Source organism: Peromyscus eremicus, chromosome 9, assembly GCF_949786415.1.
Source record: "Peromyscus eremicus chromosome 9, PerEre_H2_v1, whole genome shotgun sequence".
Lineage (NCBI taxonomy): Eukaryota > Metazoa > Chordata > Mammalia > Rodentia > Cricetidae > Peromyscus > Peromyscus eremicus.
In genome coordinates, this window is record NC_081425.1 from 89,877,187 (window position 1) to 89,890,230 (window position 13,044).

General features: G+C 49.4%; 1 protein-coding gene across 3 annotated transcripts in view; it reads right to left on the reverse strand.

Moving 5' to 3' along the window:
- Positions 1–512: 512 nt before the first annotated feature.
- Positions 513–13,044, reverse strand: part of Btd (biotinidase) — a 34,852-nt gene continuing 22,320 nt past the window's right edge. The window contains exons 1-3 of one of the 3 annotated variants that reach the window (XM_059274074.1): positions 6,594–6,871; positions 2,908–3,057; positions 513–1,984 (exon numbers count right to left, since the gene is read on the reverse strand). In XM_059274074.1, coding sequence (XP_059130057.1) covers positions 812–1,984; positions 2,908–3,057; positions 6,594–6,845 — 1,575 coding nt within the window. In that variant the 5' untranslated portion in view covers positions 6,846–6,871 and the 3' untranslated portion in view covers positions 513–811. Of the gene's footprint in view, positions 1,985–2,907; positions 3,058–3,310; positions 3,783–6,593; positions 6,872–13,044 lie in introns of those variants that run through there. The other 2 variants (XM_059274076.1, XM_059274075.1) reach the window with 2 other exon arrangements.

The window sequence follows — 13,044 nt, forward strand, 5'->3', positions numbered from 1 at the left end:
AGCCTCTCTGCAACAGAGGCGACTTCTAGGGTGCAAATTCAATTAGAGCAGTCTCACTGTATCCCACACAGTTGAGCAAAGCTAAACCGGTTTATTAACGTCTCTGGAATCCCTGGATGGAATCATTCTATTACTCATGTTTTCCTAGCCTTGCTCACCGTGTTCCAGCCCCTTCCCCCTGCCCCAGCTCCACACTCCTCCAGTTACTCCAAGGCTTGCCTACACATCCATCCACTGACAGCAGGGCGCGTGTGAGAAAGCCTCTGCTTTGTTTGGAAGAGCTGTTTCTAGGGCTACACTCCGGACACTCTGGTGGCTCTGGTATCGCCACCTCAGCTGGTCAGAGTCCCCGCTGACCAGAACAGGACCGGTTACCATGGCATCCCCTTACACAGCTTTTGCTTTGAGAATCTGTTTCTTACCACAGACAGTTTTTGAGGCTTAGAGAATACTGACACTGTGTGTCACTAGATCAACAATGACACGAAACAAAACCAAACCAACCAGTGCTCTGTGGACCTGTAAAATAGCAACTTATGTTTATTTTTTATTTTAGCATTTAAAACCAACTGTGTAGTGGGAAGAAGGTGTGGCTTGAAAAAGAATATGAATAGAAAATACCAGAAAATGTCTCAGTCATTACGTGGAAAGGAAGAAGGTCTGCCTCTCCCATCTTCTTACAGGTCCCAGGGTGGGATCCAGTGCCACAGGAGTGGCTTCCCACCCTGGGGCAGAGGTGGTCCCAGCATGTGGGCTCTGTGGCCTGTGGAAAGGCACACTGGCGGAGCCCATCCCACTGACCATACACTTCCTAGTCCCTCTCATACAACCGCCCATAGAGAGCTGCTGTCACCAGGCCAGAGGACAGTCCACTCTTCCTCAAGAAATAGTGGTCATTTTCCCACCCAAGCTGGTTAGGGGTATCCAGAGTCATCCCTGAGGTGAGAAATAAAGGAAAGATATAGGAAGTACTGAAGTTCCCCCACAGGTGAAAGTCAAATAGGCCCTGGGCCTCTGTGATCTCCTGCCCACAAGTGTCGAAGCCAAGACCCCCACACTTGACCAGGGCACAGACTTGAATGTAGTAAGTGCCATGCACTGTGTGGAGTCCATCAAAGACACCCAGGGCATACAGCTCATTGGACAGGGCGGGCCTCTCGTAGAGTAAGTGACAGCAGAGACTGTTAGAGCAGACCTGGAGATAGCCTTCCTTTCCCCAGACAGGGACCAGGGTGAAATTGTCATACATCATCTCCGAGTGGAACGTAGGTGGTGCGTTCATGTTCCACTTGGCAGCCTCATCACAGTGTACTTCCTGGGCATCCTTCTCACAGTATGGGTCACCAGACAGGATTTTTAAGAACTTACTATGGGATGGGTCCAGTTCACTAGCTGCATTCTCTGTCCCAACAAGGCCCAGCGGGTTTGTGGCTACCTGGGCAATTATAAGGTGGCCTTTGGGGTTGTCCATGTCATGGTACCAAAAGGACTTCAGAGGGGTGTGTATGCCACTGCCAGTCATCCCCAGAGTCGGATGGTGGATGTTGGCTGCCAGGACACTGACGCCAAAGGCAGTGGCGAATGCCTTCTGAATTTCAATGGCTGCCAAGAGTGGCAGCTGGTTCATCCAGGCTGTGGGGTACACAATGTGCTTCACCCCAGCGTCTCTGAGGAGCTGGATGGTGGGGTCAAAGAACAGGATGTCAAAGCAAGTGAACATGCCGAACCTGCCAGCAAAGGGAGTGTCGAAGGTGATGAGGTCCACCTTGGCAGGGGTATCAAAGGCTGCCTCAAAGTACAGGTTGTGCTTACGGTAGCGGTCAACGAGGCTCCCATTGTTGCTGAACACCACATTTGTATTAAACTGGTATCTCCCATCAGGTGGGCACCCGGGGTCACTGTGAAGGCAAGGCTGTTTTGTTCCCAGATTGGCCACCAAGAACATCTGTCCCTTGATGGCCATACAACTCAGGCGCTGGAGGACCTGGAGTGGGTAATAATAAAATAAGTAAGTTTAAATCCTGCCTTTGGGATCATATTTTTGGGAGAAAAGCTCCTGTATTGTGTCTAATATATATAAACAGCTATCATAAGTCAGGAAGAAAAGACGTGTGAGAGCGTACAAAGGATATGAACAGGTGATTCACAGGACAACTGTAAGAAGCTTCTGCAACGATGCTTAAACTCAACAGTGACAACAAAAGGTAAGTTGGGGTATTTTTCACCTTTGTTGGACTGGCAAAAGCTCAGTATTCCATCTTATGTTAACCCAAGGGCAGAAAAACAGGCTCATAAGCTAGCACTGGAGATACAGAAAGTGAGATAAGCATCTCTTAATCTCTAAATTTAGTATTTGAAAACACATTAAAGGTGTTTAGCCTTTGAGACATTCCATTTCCAAGACTTTTACGGGAAAACTTGAACATGTATACAAATATATATATATATATATATATATATATATATATATATATATATATATATATATATATATATACACACACAGGATATCCATTGAAACAGTGCTTAAAATAGCAAGAGTTAAAAAGAAGGGAGGCTGTCTCCTACTAGACAGGATGTCAGTGAAGGGGAAGATGAGGAAGCACCACACACCACTGTGGGCAGCCTCCGGAAAAGGGAGGGTGAGGGCCAGGCAGTGGTGGAGGTGTACTTCTAGAGTGTTTCGTTTTGTTTAATCTTGACTTGTTTAATAGGCTTCAATTCACGATTCTTGTGTAATTTACCAATGAAAAGACCAACAGCTGAGCAATGTCCCATATCAGCACAGGGCCTGAGGAGTTTGGGTTTGGTGGTTTGGATCTCAAACCTCCTTCAAACCTCAGGCAGCATGCTGTGGCTTTTGGCCATGGACCTGGTTCTGCTCAGCCTGCTGGACTCCTTACCTACCTCGGTGTCGTTGAACCGAAAGGGCTCCAGACATGGGTTCCACCTGACCAGCCTGGGCGATGGCATGAAGTCCAGGAATGGGTAAATGGATGTTCTTGTAAAGTTGAACCCATGGATGCCATCTTCTGGGAACACTATAATCTGCACGCCCTATAAGCGGAAAGACAGAGGAGAGTGCTGTGAGGTAAGGAAGCACCAGGTCCTTGGCTGCCAAACATCAGCAAGCTGACTGCCCAGGGCTGTGAAGGTGATGGATGGCTTGACTCCCAGCTCGGATGGAGAGGCTTGCTCTCTGGCCATCAGCTGACCGTCCAAGTGCCCGACAGTGGCCGTACATGTGCCAGTGTCCTCTAAGAAGAACCATGAGCATGTGGGGCTGGAGGGAGGGGCCCACGGTGCTCACCAAGGAAACAGGCTGCCTTCTTGCTGGTACAGTGGGAGCTGGGCCAGTTGTGAAGCGCCTAGAATATTGGGCCTGTTCACAGACGGGCTGTCTCCAGCCCAGCAGTCCTCACCCATCCTCCCATGTCTAAGTCATTTGAGGAACTTCTGGAAAAACACTGATGTGGAGGCCCATCCATAAAACGGCTGACTGGAATGTGGGTGAGTCCTGGCTGCAGCATTCGTTTGAAAGATTCCACTGAGTAATCACAGTTGGACTCTGGGGGCCGTGGCTGATGGCAAGTGTGCTGAATACAAAGCAGCTCCCACTGGGGACTTGAGAGTCCCTTTAGGGGCTCTTGCTGATCTGTAGGCCTCTCTCCACACTGAGCATCTACGGCCACCCAGGGAGACAGAAACAAACTGGGCGGTCCTCAGCTCTCTTCCCACCTCATTCTCCCGGGACTCTCGGGTCTGTGGATTCAAATGTCAAGCCTAGAACGTAGGTCCAATGCAGAGGGTGGAGGCGCAGGCGGCGGGCGGCCATCTACAATAGCAGGCGTGACAGCACTCCTTCCTCAGCGAACGCAATGGCACTTGGGTTTGTTTCCCCCCCTTCTGGGTATAAAAGCTCCAAATTTTAACCAGAAAAAATTTGGAAGACCAAAAAAAAAAAAAAAAAAAAAAAAAAGTGAACTCATGTCCTCTCACACAAAGATGCTTGTGTGATTCTGCTGGTCCTTTCCCCTGTGCGTATCTGGGTACAGATGAGACGGGATCTTGTGTAGCATTTATCTTCCCCATAGAGAACGTTCAGAAATGCCATCTGTAATGGCCACCTCATACGTAAGAGGCCACCATTTCTCCTCCACTGATCGTCTGAATCCAACCTCTGCAATAAAAACAGAGATGTGGCAGCTCTCTCTGCGTGTGTTGTGGTCACCACCCTGACTGAGGGGTGCTTGTGATCTTAGTTGACTCCCTGATATTTCCTTAGAATAAAGTGAATTTCACATGTGAAACCCTGGGTTAAAGAGCAGGGAAAGTTTAACCTTTTTTTTTTTTTTTTGTTTTGTTTTTCAAGATAAGGTTTCTCTGTGTAGCTCTGGCTGTCCTGGAACTCACTCTGTAGACCAGGCTACCCTCGAACTCAGAGATCCACCTGCCTCTGCCTCTGGAGTGCTGGGATTAAAGGCGTGCACCACCACCACCCGGCTGGGAGTCACACTTTTAACTTTTTGAAAATTATACTTGGAGAGAGGTTTTCCTTTATTCAGAAAACAACAACAACAACAACAAAAACCTTGAAGGGTGTCTTATGGAGTCAGCCATCTCCGTTCTGTCCACACAGTGACTACGTGGCTTCGGCTGAATTCTGACAGGCCCAATGAGGTCAAGACCTCCAGAGGAATGAAGGTCACCAACCTCTGGGACTGACTGCACAGTCTAAATCCAAGTACCTCGTCTTCCCTCTGTGCCAGGGGAGCCTGGGAGGAGCTCCTGTCTTCAGGGAGTCTGCTGGGAAGCTCGATGCCACAAGCCCGGCCGAGGAGCTGAGGCGCCTGAGAGCACATAAGCTCCGCTCACAGAACCACGGATGGGAGCTCCAAGCGGCCAGCTCCATTTGGTAGGCACCACGGACAGATGGAGGAGCCAGAAGAGGTGAACCTGCAGGTGCCGAGGTGGCACTGTGCCATGAAGAGCCTCCTCCACAGGACCTGCCCTTGTGTGGGTCAGTGCTGGCAGGAGGCCTACAGGTACAGCTGGGATTTATTTTACACTGACTTCAGCAGAGACGTAAATGGGATAAGTATCAAATGCATGAATGCTATGTGGATGTCAGTAAAAGATCCCTAAATAGCCCAGCATGCAGAGTGGTGAGCAGCTCTGATGAGGAGCTTGCTTGGGTTGTCAGCTGACTGCCCAAGTGGAGTGGGGGACCATGGAGCTCTGTGTTAAAGGAAGTGCCTTGGAAACACAGTGTGGTGTCATTGCCAGAAGTGTACTGGGAACAGCATCTGGAGCAGGAGCGCTGAGAGAAGCCCGCCACCCACCCTGTCACACAGCCGTGGGAATGTGCCCAGAGTTCTAAGCAGAAGTCTGAAGAGGACTGGAAGCCCAATCTTCTCCTGGGGGGCGGGGGCGGCTAAACTACCCCCAGGTGTGCAGAAGGTGGAATTCCGCTGCTTTTCTGAGCTCAGGGTCGGACTATGGTCAAAACCTTCCCAGAAGTTGCACAATGGGAACACGTGGACCTGGAAAATAGTGTGTTCTGAGCTACTGAGGGTGGCCACAAAGCCAGGTGCCAGGTTGGGACAAGAGAGTGCCATCCATGAGGGCGCTGGACCATACACACTAACTAGCCCGGGACTTTAAAATGCACCAAGAAGTGATAGCTGTGTCCTTTCAGGTCACGAGGTGTGGGCATGGGGGTGATGGGATCTGCTGGCATGGCCAGGTCTACGCCAGCAGCAGAGGCAGAGGTTTGACTCACTTCTCAATCAGCACAGCAGGCATTCCTAAGCAGCTGGGCTTGGTGACCACACCAACAGGGATGAAGCTCAGATTCTCTTGGTTCCAGCCTTCCCCGCCCCACAGCTTCTTCTAAAGGCAGCACTCCTTCCTGTCCCAGGGGAGCCCATCCTCCACCTCCACCTTTTCTGGCTTGCAAAGGTGCGGGCCTGGGGTCCTGTTCTGTCTGGACTAAGGGCTCCCCATCTGGATGAAGTGCACCACAGACGATGTGCAGACAGACAGCAGCAGTTCTGTGGCCACTTACAAGTTCCCATATGCTCTGAATGCTTTTCGGAGCATGGAGTTCACTGCGCTCAATGGTTTTCAAGGTGTTGGTTTTTTGTTTTGTTTTGTTTTTCCTTTGTAAATATCATGGTCCCCCGGGGGTGGGCTGTGCAAATTCCTACTGCCCAAACTGCACCCATTCTGGACCAGTTGGCTACAGCACCAGACCCAAACCCTAGCTCTTGTTTACAATTCACCATTGAATCCCGGCAAAGGCACACAAAGACCTAGGCAGGGCTTGTTCCACTTGGGGAAAACACTCCTTGGGGATGACCTTGCTTAACATGCTAGTTCTGACTCTGGACTCAGATGTGGGGCCTGATTTAACAAGCTGCCATGGGCAGTTGGTTGGTCCACTGACTAACTTCTGACTAAGATGCCAGTCAGCTAACCTGTCAACTCAGATCTGCAAGCTGACCCGGTTTTTCAGGGGGACCTTGGGAGCCTGGGGTTTCTCCTCGCTCAGAGCAGCTGGCTCTGTGACAGGACCCGAAAGCGGCTCTTGCCTTCTGGGCTGCAGCCATCACTTGCTGTTCATAGACGTCCAGGTTGTGCTTCATGAGCTCCAGGGCCTGCTGGCGGCTGCTGAGCTCCAGAGGGTTTGGGCTCAGGACCGACCGGTGTTCGTACACCGCAGCCATGTAGTACTCAGCCTTGCCGTGCTCGGGTGAGACCGAGGCGATGCCCAGCGCAAGCGCGGAACAGCCGAGGAGGAAGAGAGCGGGCGCGGTGCGGGCTCCAGACATGACGCAGACCATAAATCTGGAAGGAACCGGCAAGGGGAGAAGAGCTGAATAAGGAAGGCTGCCAAGGACCGAACTTTCGCAGCTGTGATTTATTAATCCTGGCAATTACACTCGCCCGCAGCGATGCTGCGGCTCAAAGAGTTTGTTTCATGTCCCTAATAAAAGCCCGTGTGTTTCTCTCCAAACACGTAGAGCTGCCTTTCAAACGACTTGCTGTGTTAATAGACTGGTTTCAGAACATTTCCAAAACAGACTCGGTGTTTGCCTCTGTTTTCTTACGCAGCATGCAGGAAGCCTGCAGTGCGCCACTGCCTTGCTAGCCGGGCGCCTACACTGTGCGCTGCAGGAACTGTGCGCAATTTTCGACACAATTTCTGTCATATATTTGACGCTCTGTCAGAGCCTTCTTAATCATCGCTACAGGTCAGCCCTCTAGGACAACAGTGATGGTCCTGAGGCTCCTGAAGGCAGAGCAGCTTCCTAGCTGAAGTCTGCAGTCTATTTGGGGGCTGGAATCCTAGCATCTGCAGGGCAGGGCAGCCATACAGAAGTCTCCCAGTCTCCCTTGCGGAGGCTTTCCCCTCGAACCTGAGTGGGTCTTGCCAGCCACTGCTTTCTCCACCTTTATCTCTGCCACTCCAAATCACTTGCTTAAAAACAAACCTATTTGGAAATAAAGCCCTTCTTGCAGTGATAACATGGAATTTTCTAGAAGATAAATTGGAATTTTTGTAGTGAGTAGACTCCACTTAGCATAAGAAACTAGACACAAGTGAATGACACGTCTGTGTATCTCCCCCGCCCCTTGTCCTACCCCTGACATAGAAATGGTTACTCCCCAACACTGCGTGTGTTACTAAGTGTTTTTCAGTGAATGGCCCAATTCTGCCTTGAAAAATCACCCTGGCCTCCTAGCTAAGCCCCTCCCCTGGCACAAAAATTTATCAGGCAGTGTATCACAGCCAAGCAGCTGCCCTGTGGAGACAGACCGGCTGACAACTGCCTAAGAAGAATCCTGGTTCAATACCAAGGTAACAAGGAAATCAAGGAATCCCACTGCTGTTCCTTAAGAAGAATATGGCACCCCATCCAAAAAAAAAAAAAAAAAAAAAAAAAAAAGACATCTGTCCAAACCTCAACTCAGAATGCTTATGTTTATATTCCAAACAGACTCCCTGGGCTACTAAGTTTCTTTTTATTATTTGGCTAAAAGTTCCAGAAACAAGCCATAATTATTTCAGACACAGAACAGATGTAGGGATCCTCATTCAGAATCCTTCCACATCAAATGCTCCTCAGGGAGAAGCCTTCTCTCTCCCACCCCCATCCCATCTCAAACTGCCATTTGTTTCCCCAGGGAATAAACGTCCCATACAAAGCCCAGGGTTTGCTGCCACTCATCTGGACACTGGAAGCAATGTTCTATGGCAGGAACAAGGGGCCTTTGAGTGAGCAGTCATGAGTTTTGGAGTGGAAACAAAAGTATAATTGATAAGCTTTCTTATTGGAACTTTGTCTCCAAAGACACCAAGGAATAATTTTACATGCCTCAAAAAATCTACTTTGCATTCCATTTTGAAAGGATGATTATGGGGCAGCTTGGGTGAGGTCACAGTCATGGTGACAATACTTTGAAAGTCCAAGTTGATGGCCTCTTGAAGAGGTGTGGAGTCAGGCTGAGGGAGAGACCCATGGGGCGAGTCAGGAACTCCTAGGCTAGGAAGGGCCTTCACAGTTTCTGTATAACAGATGTGGGCACACAGGGCTCTGTGTACATTAGGGGAAGGATGGAACTCACATATGGCAGCCTAGGGCTCTACCACTAAGCCTTACTCCAGCCCTGAGATACAGAACATCTAACTCTAATCCAGAACATCTAACTGTAATCCAGCAAAACAAGGAAACCGCAGAACAAACCAGCAAGATACCACATTCCTTTCTCTTTTGAGAAAGTAAAATCTTTGCAGAAGGAGTCCAGGAGGAAAGCATAAGTTGCAGTCATTCGTGTGTGAACAAAGGTAGATCAATAATTAGAGGCTAGGCACATTTAACCAGACATTCGTGCTTCAAAGACTCAGGCTTAATGAGGTAGGAGAGAATGAGTAATTATAATAAAAATAGCTGTAAGGGTTTGCCCTTCCCAAACGGCGGTGAAGCCGGAGACATTTGCACTAACGCCGTGAGGCTGGCTCTCTCTCTGCACTTGGCATCAACACAGTCTCAGGAAAAACCTAACACGGCTGAGCAAGGACACTGAAGGGCTCAGCAGCAGCAGCAGCAGCAGCAGCAGAGGGGGTGCTTGGCTTTAAAGGGACAGGACTGGGGACTCAGATGGAGCTCAGCTGACAGCGTGCTTGTCTGGCATGCACAAGGCCATGTCTTTGATCCTAGCACTGCAAAAACCAGGCATGGTGGTGAGTACACCTGTAATCCCAGCACCCAAGAGGTGGAAGCATGGGAATCATTAGTGCAAGGTCATGATCAGGGGAGATGGCTTGGTGAGCAAAGAGGATCTAAATTCAGATCCTCAGCATCCACACCTGTAACCTGAGCATTTTGAGGGATGGAGATAGGTTGCTCCTGGAGACTCAGAAGCCAGCCACTCTAGCCACTAGAACCCTGGTTCAATGAGAAGCTCTGTCTCAAAAAAGAAAAAAAACAAGCAGAGAATGCTAGAGGAAGACTGCTGATGTTGACCTCTGGCCACCAATGCACACATATGGGCACATGCTGGGCACATGCATCACATATACCACACAGCACAAAACAAAAGGAAATTCAAGGTCATCCTTACCTACACAGGGACTTCGAGGTCAGCTTGTGTTAAGGGAGGAGGGAGGCAGAGAGAAAGGGAAGGACTGGGCAGCCAGCACTTCCAGATATACGTAGATTAGGCAGTTGCTAGATGCTGGCTCATGACCACACCACACGTACAGGTATACTGGGACACAGGACTCCCTGGAACAAGGGGCTCTGGAGCCAAAGAGTTCTTAGAAACCCAGCCAGTACCCACCTTTGGAAATGGTCAGGACCCTGACCCTAAAGAAAACAACAACTAGAAGTAAATGTCTGGCCCAACGTGATGGTAGCATAGTCCTTTTATTGAAGGACATGGGACTGAACTGTAGCAGGGCCTGGACCAATCCACAGCTGTAGAGACAATGTACCTGCCCTCTGTGGGCATGCTCCGCTCTGAGGCAGGGCCTGGGCTCTGAGGTACCCCATTTCTAAGAAGATACTCACTTCAGACATCTATATATTAGCCGACTGAGCCAGGCCCAGGCACATGTCTGGAATGCATCAATGAGCAAACAGCCTCTTGGAGCTCATCACTGAATGCACAGGAGGCTGGACATAATGAGAACAAATCTCTGTATGTCAGACAGCAGTGTGTGCGAAGGAGAACCGGGCAGTGAGAGTGGGTAGGGTCTCCGACAGTGTGGAGAAAGAAGGTCATCAAGACGGTGATCCTGAGCAAAGATCTGACCCGAAGCAGCTGTGAGAAGGCACACAGGCCCTGGAGGAGGAGCCTCCATGCAGAGGGCCTAAGGCAGCAGCAGGCCTCTCCATTCAAGAAACTGCAAGAGGAGCTATATGGCTGGAGCACAGGATGCAGGTGAGAATAGGTGACCAGTGGAAGCCGGTGGGAAGCGGTGGCCGGTGGCATTAGAGGAAGAGCAATGTGTATTCACTGGACCAAAGACCTCATGTACATCACTTCTCCACCCACATCTCATTGTAGGGGTTTAGCAGAATTATGACCTGTTTATTGTTTTCATTTGGAAATTAAGCATGACTGAAGGAGATGTGATTGTGTTTCAAACTGACAAGGGGTGGACTTGTTATAACTAATCTTGGTTGTCAACTTGACTACATTTGGAATCAACTAAAACCCAAGCTACTAGACACCCCTTCGATGGGTTCTTTTTTTTTTTTTTTTTTTTTTTTTGTTTTTTGAGACAGGGTTTCTCTGTGTAGTTTTGGTGCCTGTCCTAGAACTCACTCTGTAGCCCAGGCTGGCCTCGAACTCACAGAGATCCGCCTGGCTCTGCCTCCTGAGTGCTGGGATTAAAGGCGTGAGCCACCACCGCCACCCGGCTTGAGGGGTTCTTTTAAACAGAGTATTTGAAGCAGGGAGATCTATCCATGTCTGGGCCCCACCTCTGGTAGCAGGCCACATAAATGGACATGGAAGAAGGAACTTTGCCGTTTGCCTGCTTGCCCTCAGTCTACCTGGCCAGTTCATCTATCTTGTGGCTGCTGGTGTTAAATCCGACTTCTTCAGGATCCCACTGTAGACCGAAAACGAGCAGCTCTCCAGGAATCCTCCTGGAGCCCACCAGAGACTGGGACTGCAGAGACAGCCAGTCTCGTGGACTGAACTACTAACTGCTTCTTGGCCTTTCTGTCCCGAGACAGCCATTGCTGGGCGATCTGGACAACAGCCCGCCAGCCAGCTGAAAAGGCCAAGTGTAAATAAACAGTGTGACAACCAGTGATGAGGTGAGAATTCATGGCCGAACCCACAAGAACAATCAGGAAAGGATCAAGTCCTCTGAGGTGCGTTGGTAAACTGTGACTTTAAAGATGACAGGAGGAACCGGCTCTGCACTGTGCCTTGGACAGGGGCCAAGTTCTGCTTCACTAACTAAACGGCTTAAACTAAAAGACAAATCCAAGGATTATGACATGTTAACCTAAACGCTGTCTTTCTTTCTCTCAAACGGGGACTACTTTCACAATTTCAATTGAGTAAAACCTCTCGGAGTAAGGATGTGGCTGTGCGATACAGCATTTGGCCAGTTTGTGCAAGGCCCTAGGTCCTGGCCCACTACGGTAAACATCTTCCTGCAGTGCCAAAGGTACAAAGTCAGAAGGGTTTTGTTGTTCTTGGTGGTGGTGGTGGGTTTTTTCTGTTGTCCGTTGCATTCGAATTAAAATCTTGGGGTCTATGTGTGAACCACTGCATGGGAGAAACACCCAGCTGGCCGATTTTGCAGGTGTGACTGCCACCTGGTGGACCACCCGAGAATCACTACACCCCGTGGGTATTTGCCAGGCAGTAGCAGAGGGGTTTGTTTTCCTGCTACCGGCCCCTTTTCACTTCTAATAGCTCACTATCTACTTCATAACTAACGACAAGAGAAAACCGAACACATCTGGTCTTCCTAAACCAGGAGTCAGAAACTGCCTTTACTTCTCAGGTGCTTTCCCCATAGGGCTGATGGGATCTAGGCAGATTTCAGTGTTTCGTGAGCATAAAGGGAACAGAGTCACAAAACTATAATCCCAACTATTCAGAAGGCTGAGGCAAGAGGATAACCTAGTTCAAGACCAGCCTGGGCAATACATTGAGAATTTGTCTTAAAATAAAATGATTTGAAGTACGCCTCAATTAGGCGTCAATGGGGAATGGTGGAAATTTCTCCTCCATTTTCCTATTGAACTAATTAAAATGTAAGTCACAAGAACCACCTTTGAAAGGCCCAAATGTGGCAAGACAACTGGCCTGGAGGCACCTGTCAACCTTGCCAGGGATGACAAGCTCAGCAGGCAGTGTGAAGGCCGCCTTTTTCTATTAAATGCATGATGGGTAACCAATGTCTAAGTGAACAACAGACGCATCGGCTCTAGTATATGGCAGACAGAACCAGACATCTGCTACGGCCAGTTCTCTCACCGGGTGCTCTTGTCTGCCAGTCCTCAGGAGAGAGAGCTGAAGACACAGAAGCAGGCAGTAGGTAACGGGGCCAAAGAATCCTGTTCTCACATCAAAATGATAACCCTTCACAGGACACTATTTAAGAAACACCACAACTGCCAGGCAGCAGTGGCGCACACCTTTAATCCCAGCACTCGGGAGGCAGAGCCAGGCGGATCTCTGTGAGTTCGAGGCCAGCCTGGTCTACAGAGCGAGATCCAGGACAGGCACCAAAACTACACAGAGAAACCTTGTCTCAAAACAAAACAAAACAAACAAAACAACAACAACAAAAAACCCACTACAACTAAGTGACAGAAGAAAGTGAGAAAGAAAGACAAACCACAGAAGCTAAAGCAAGAGTCCTACAGTTAACAGGCAAAGGTCCCTTCTCCTGTGGAGAGGAGGGGGTGCATGTGGGCAAAGGTAACTAGGTCTAGCAAGAGCGGAACAGAAAACCTCACAGATCCTGATGCCATCAGTTCCTAGATCAGGAGGAAGAGGACGAGG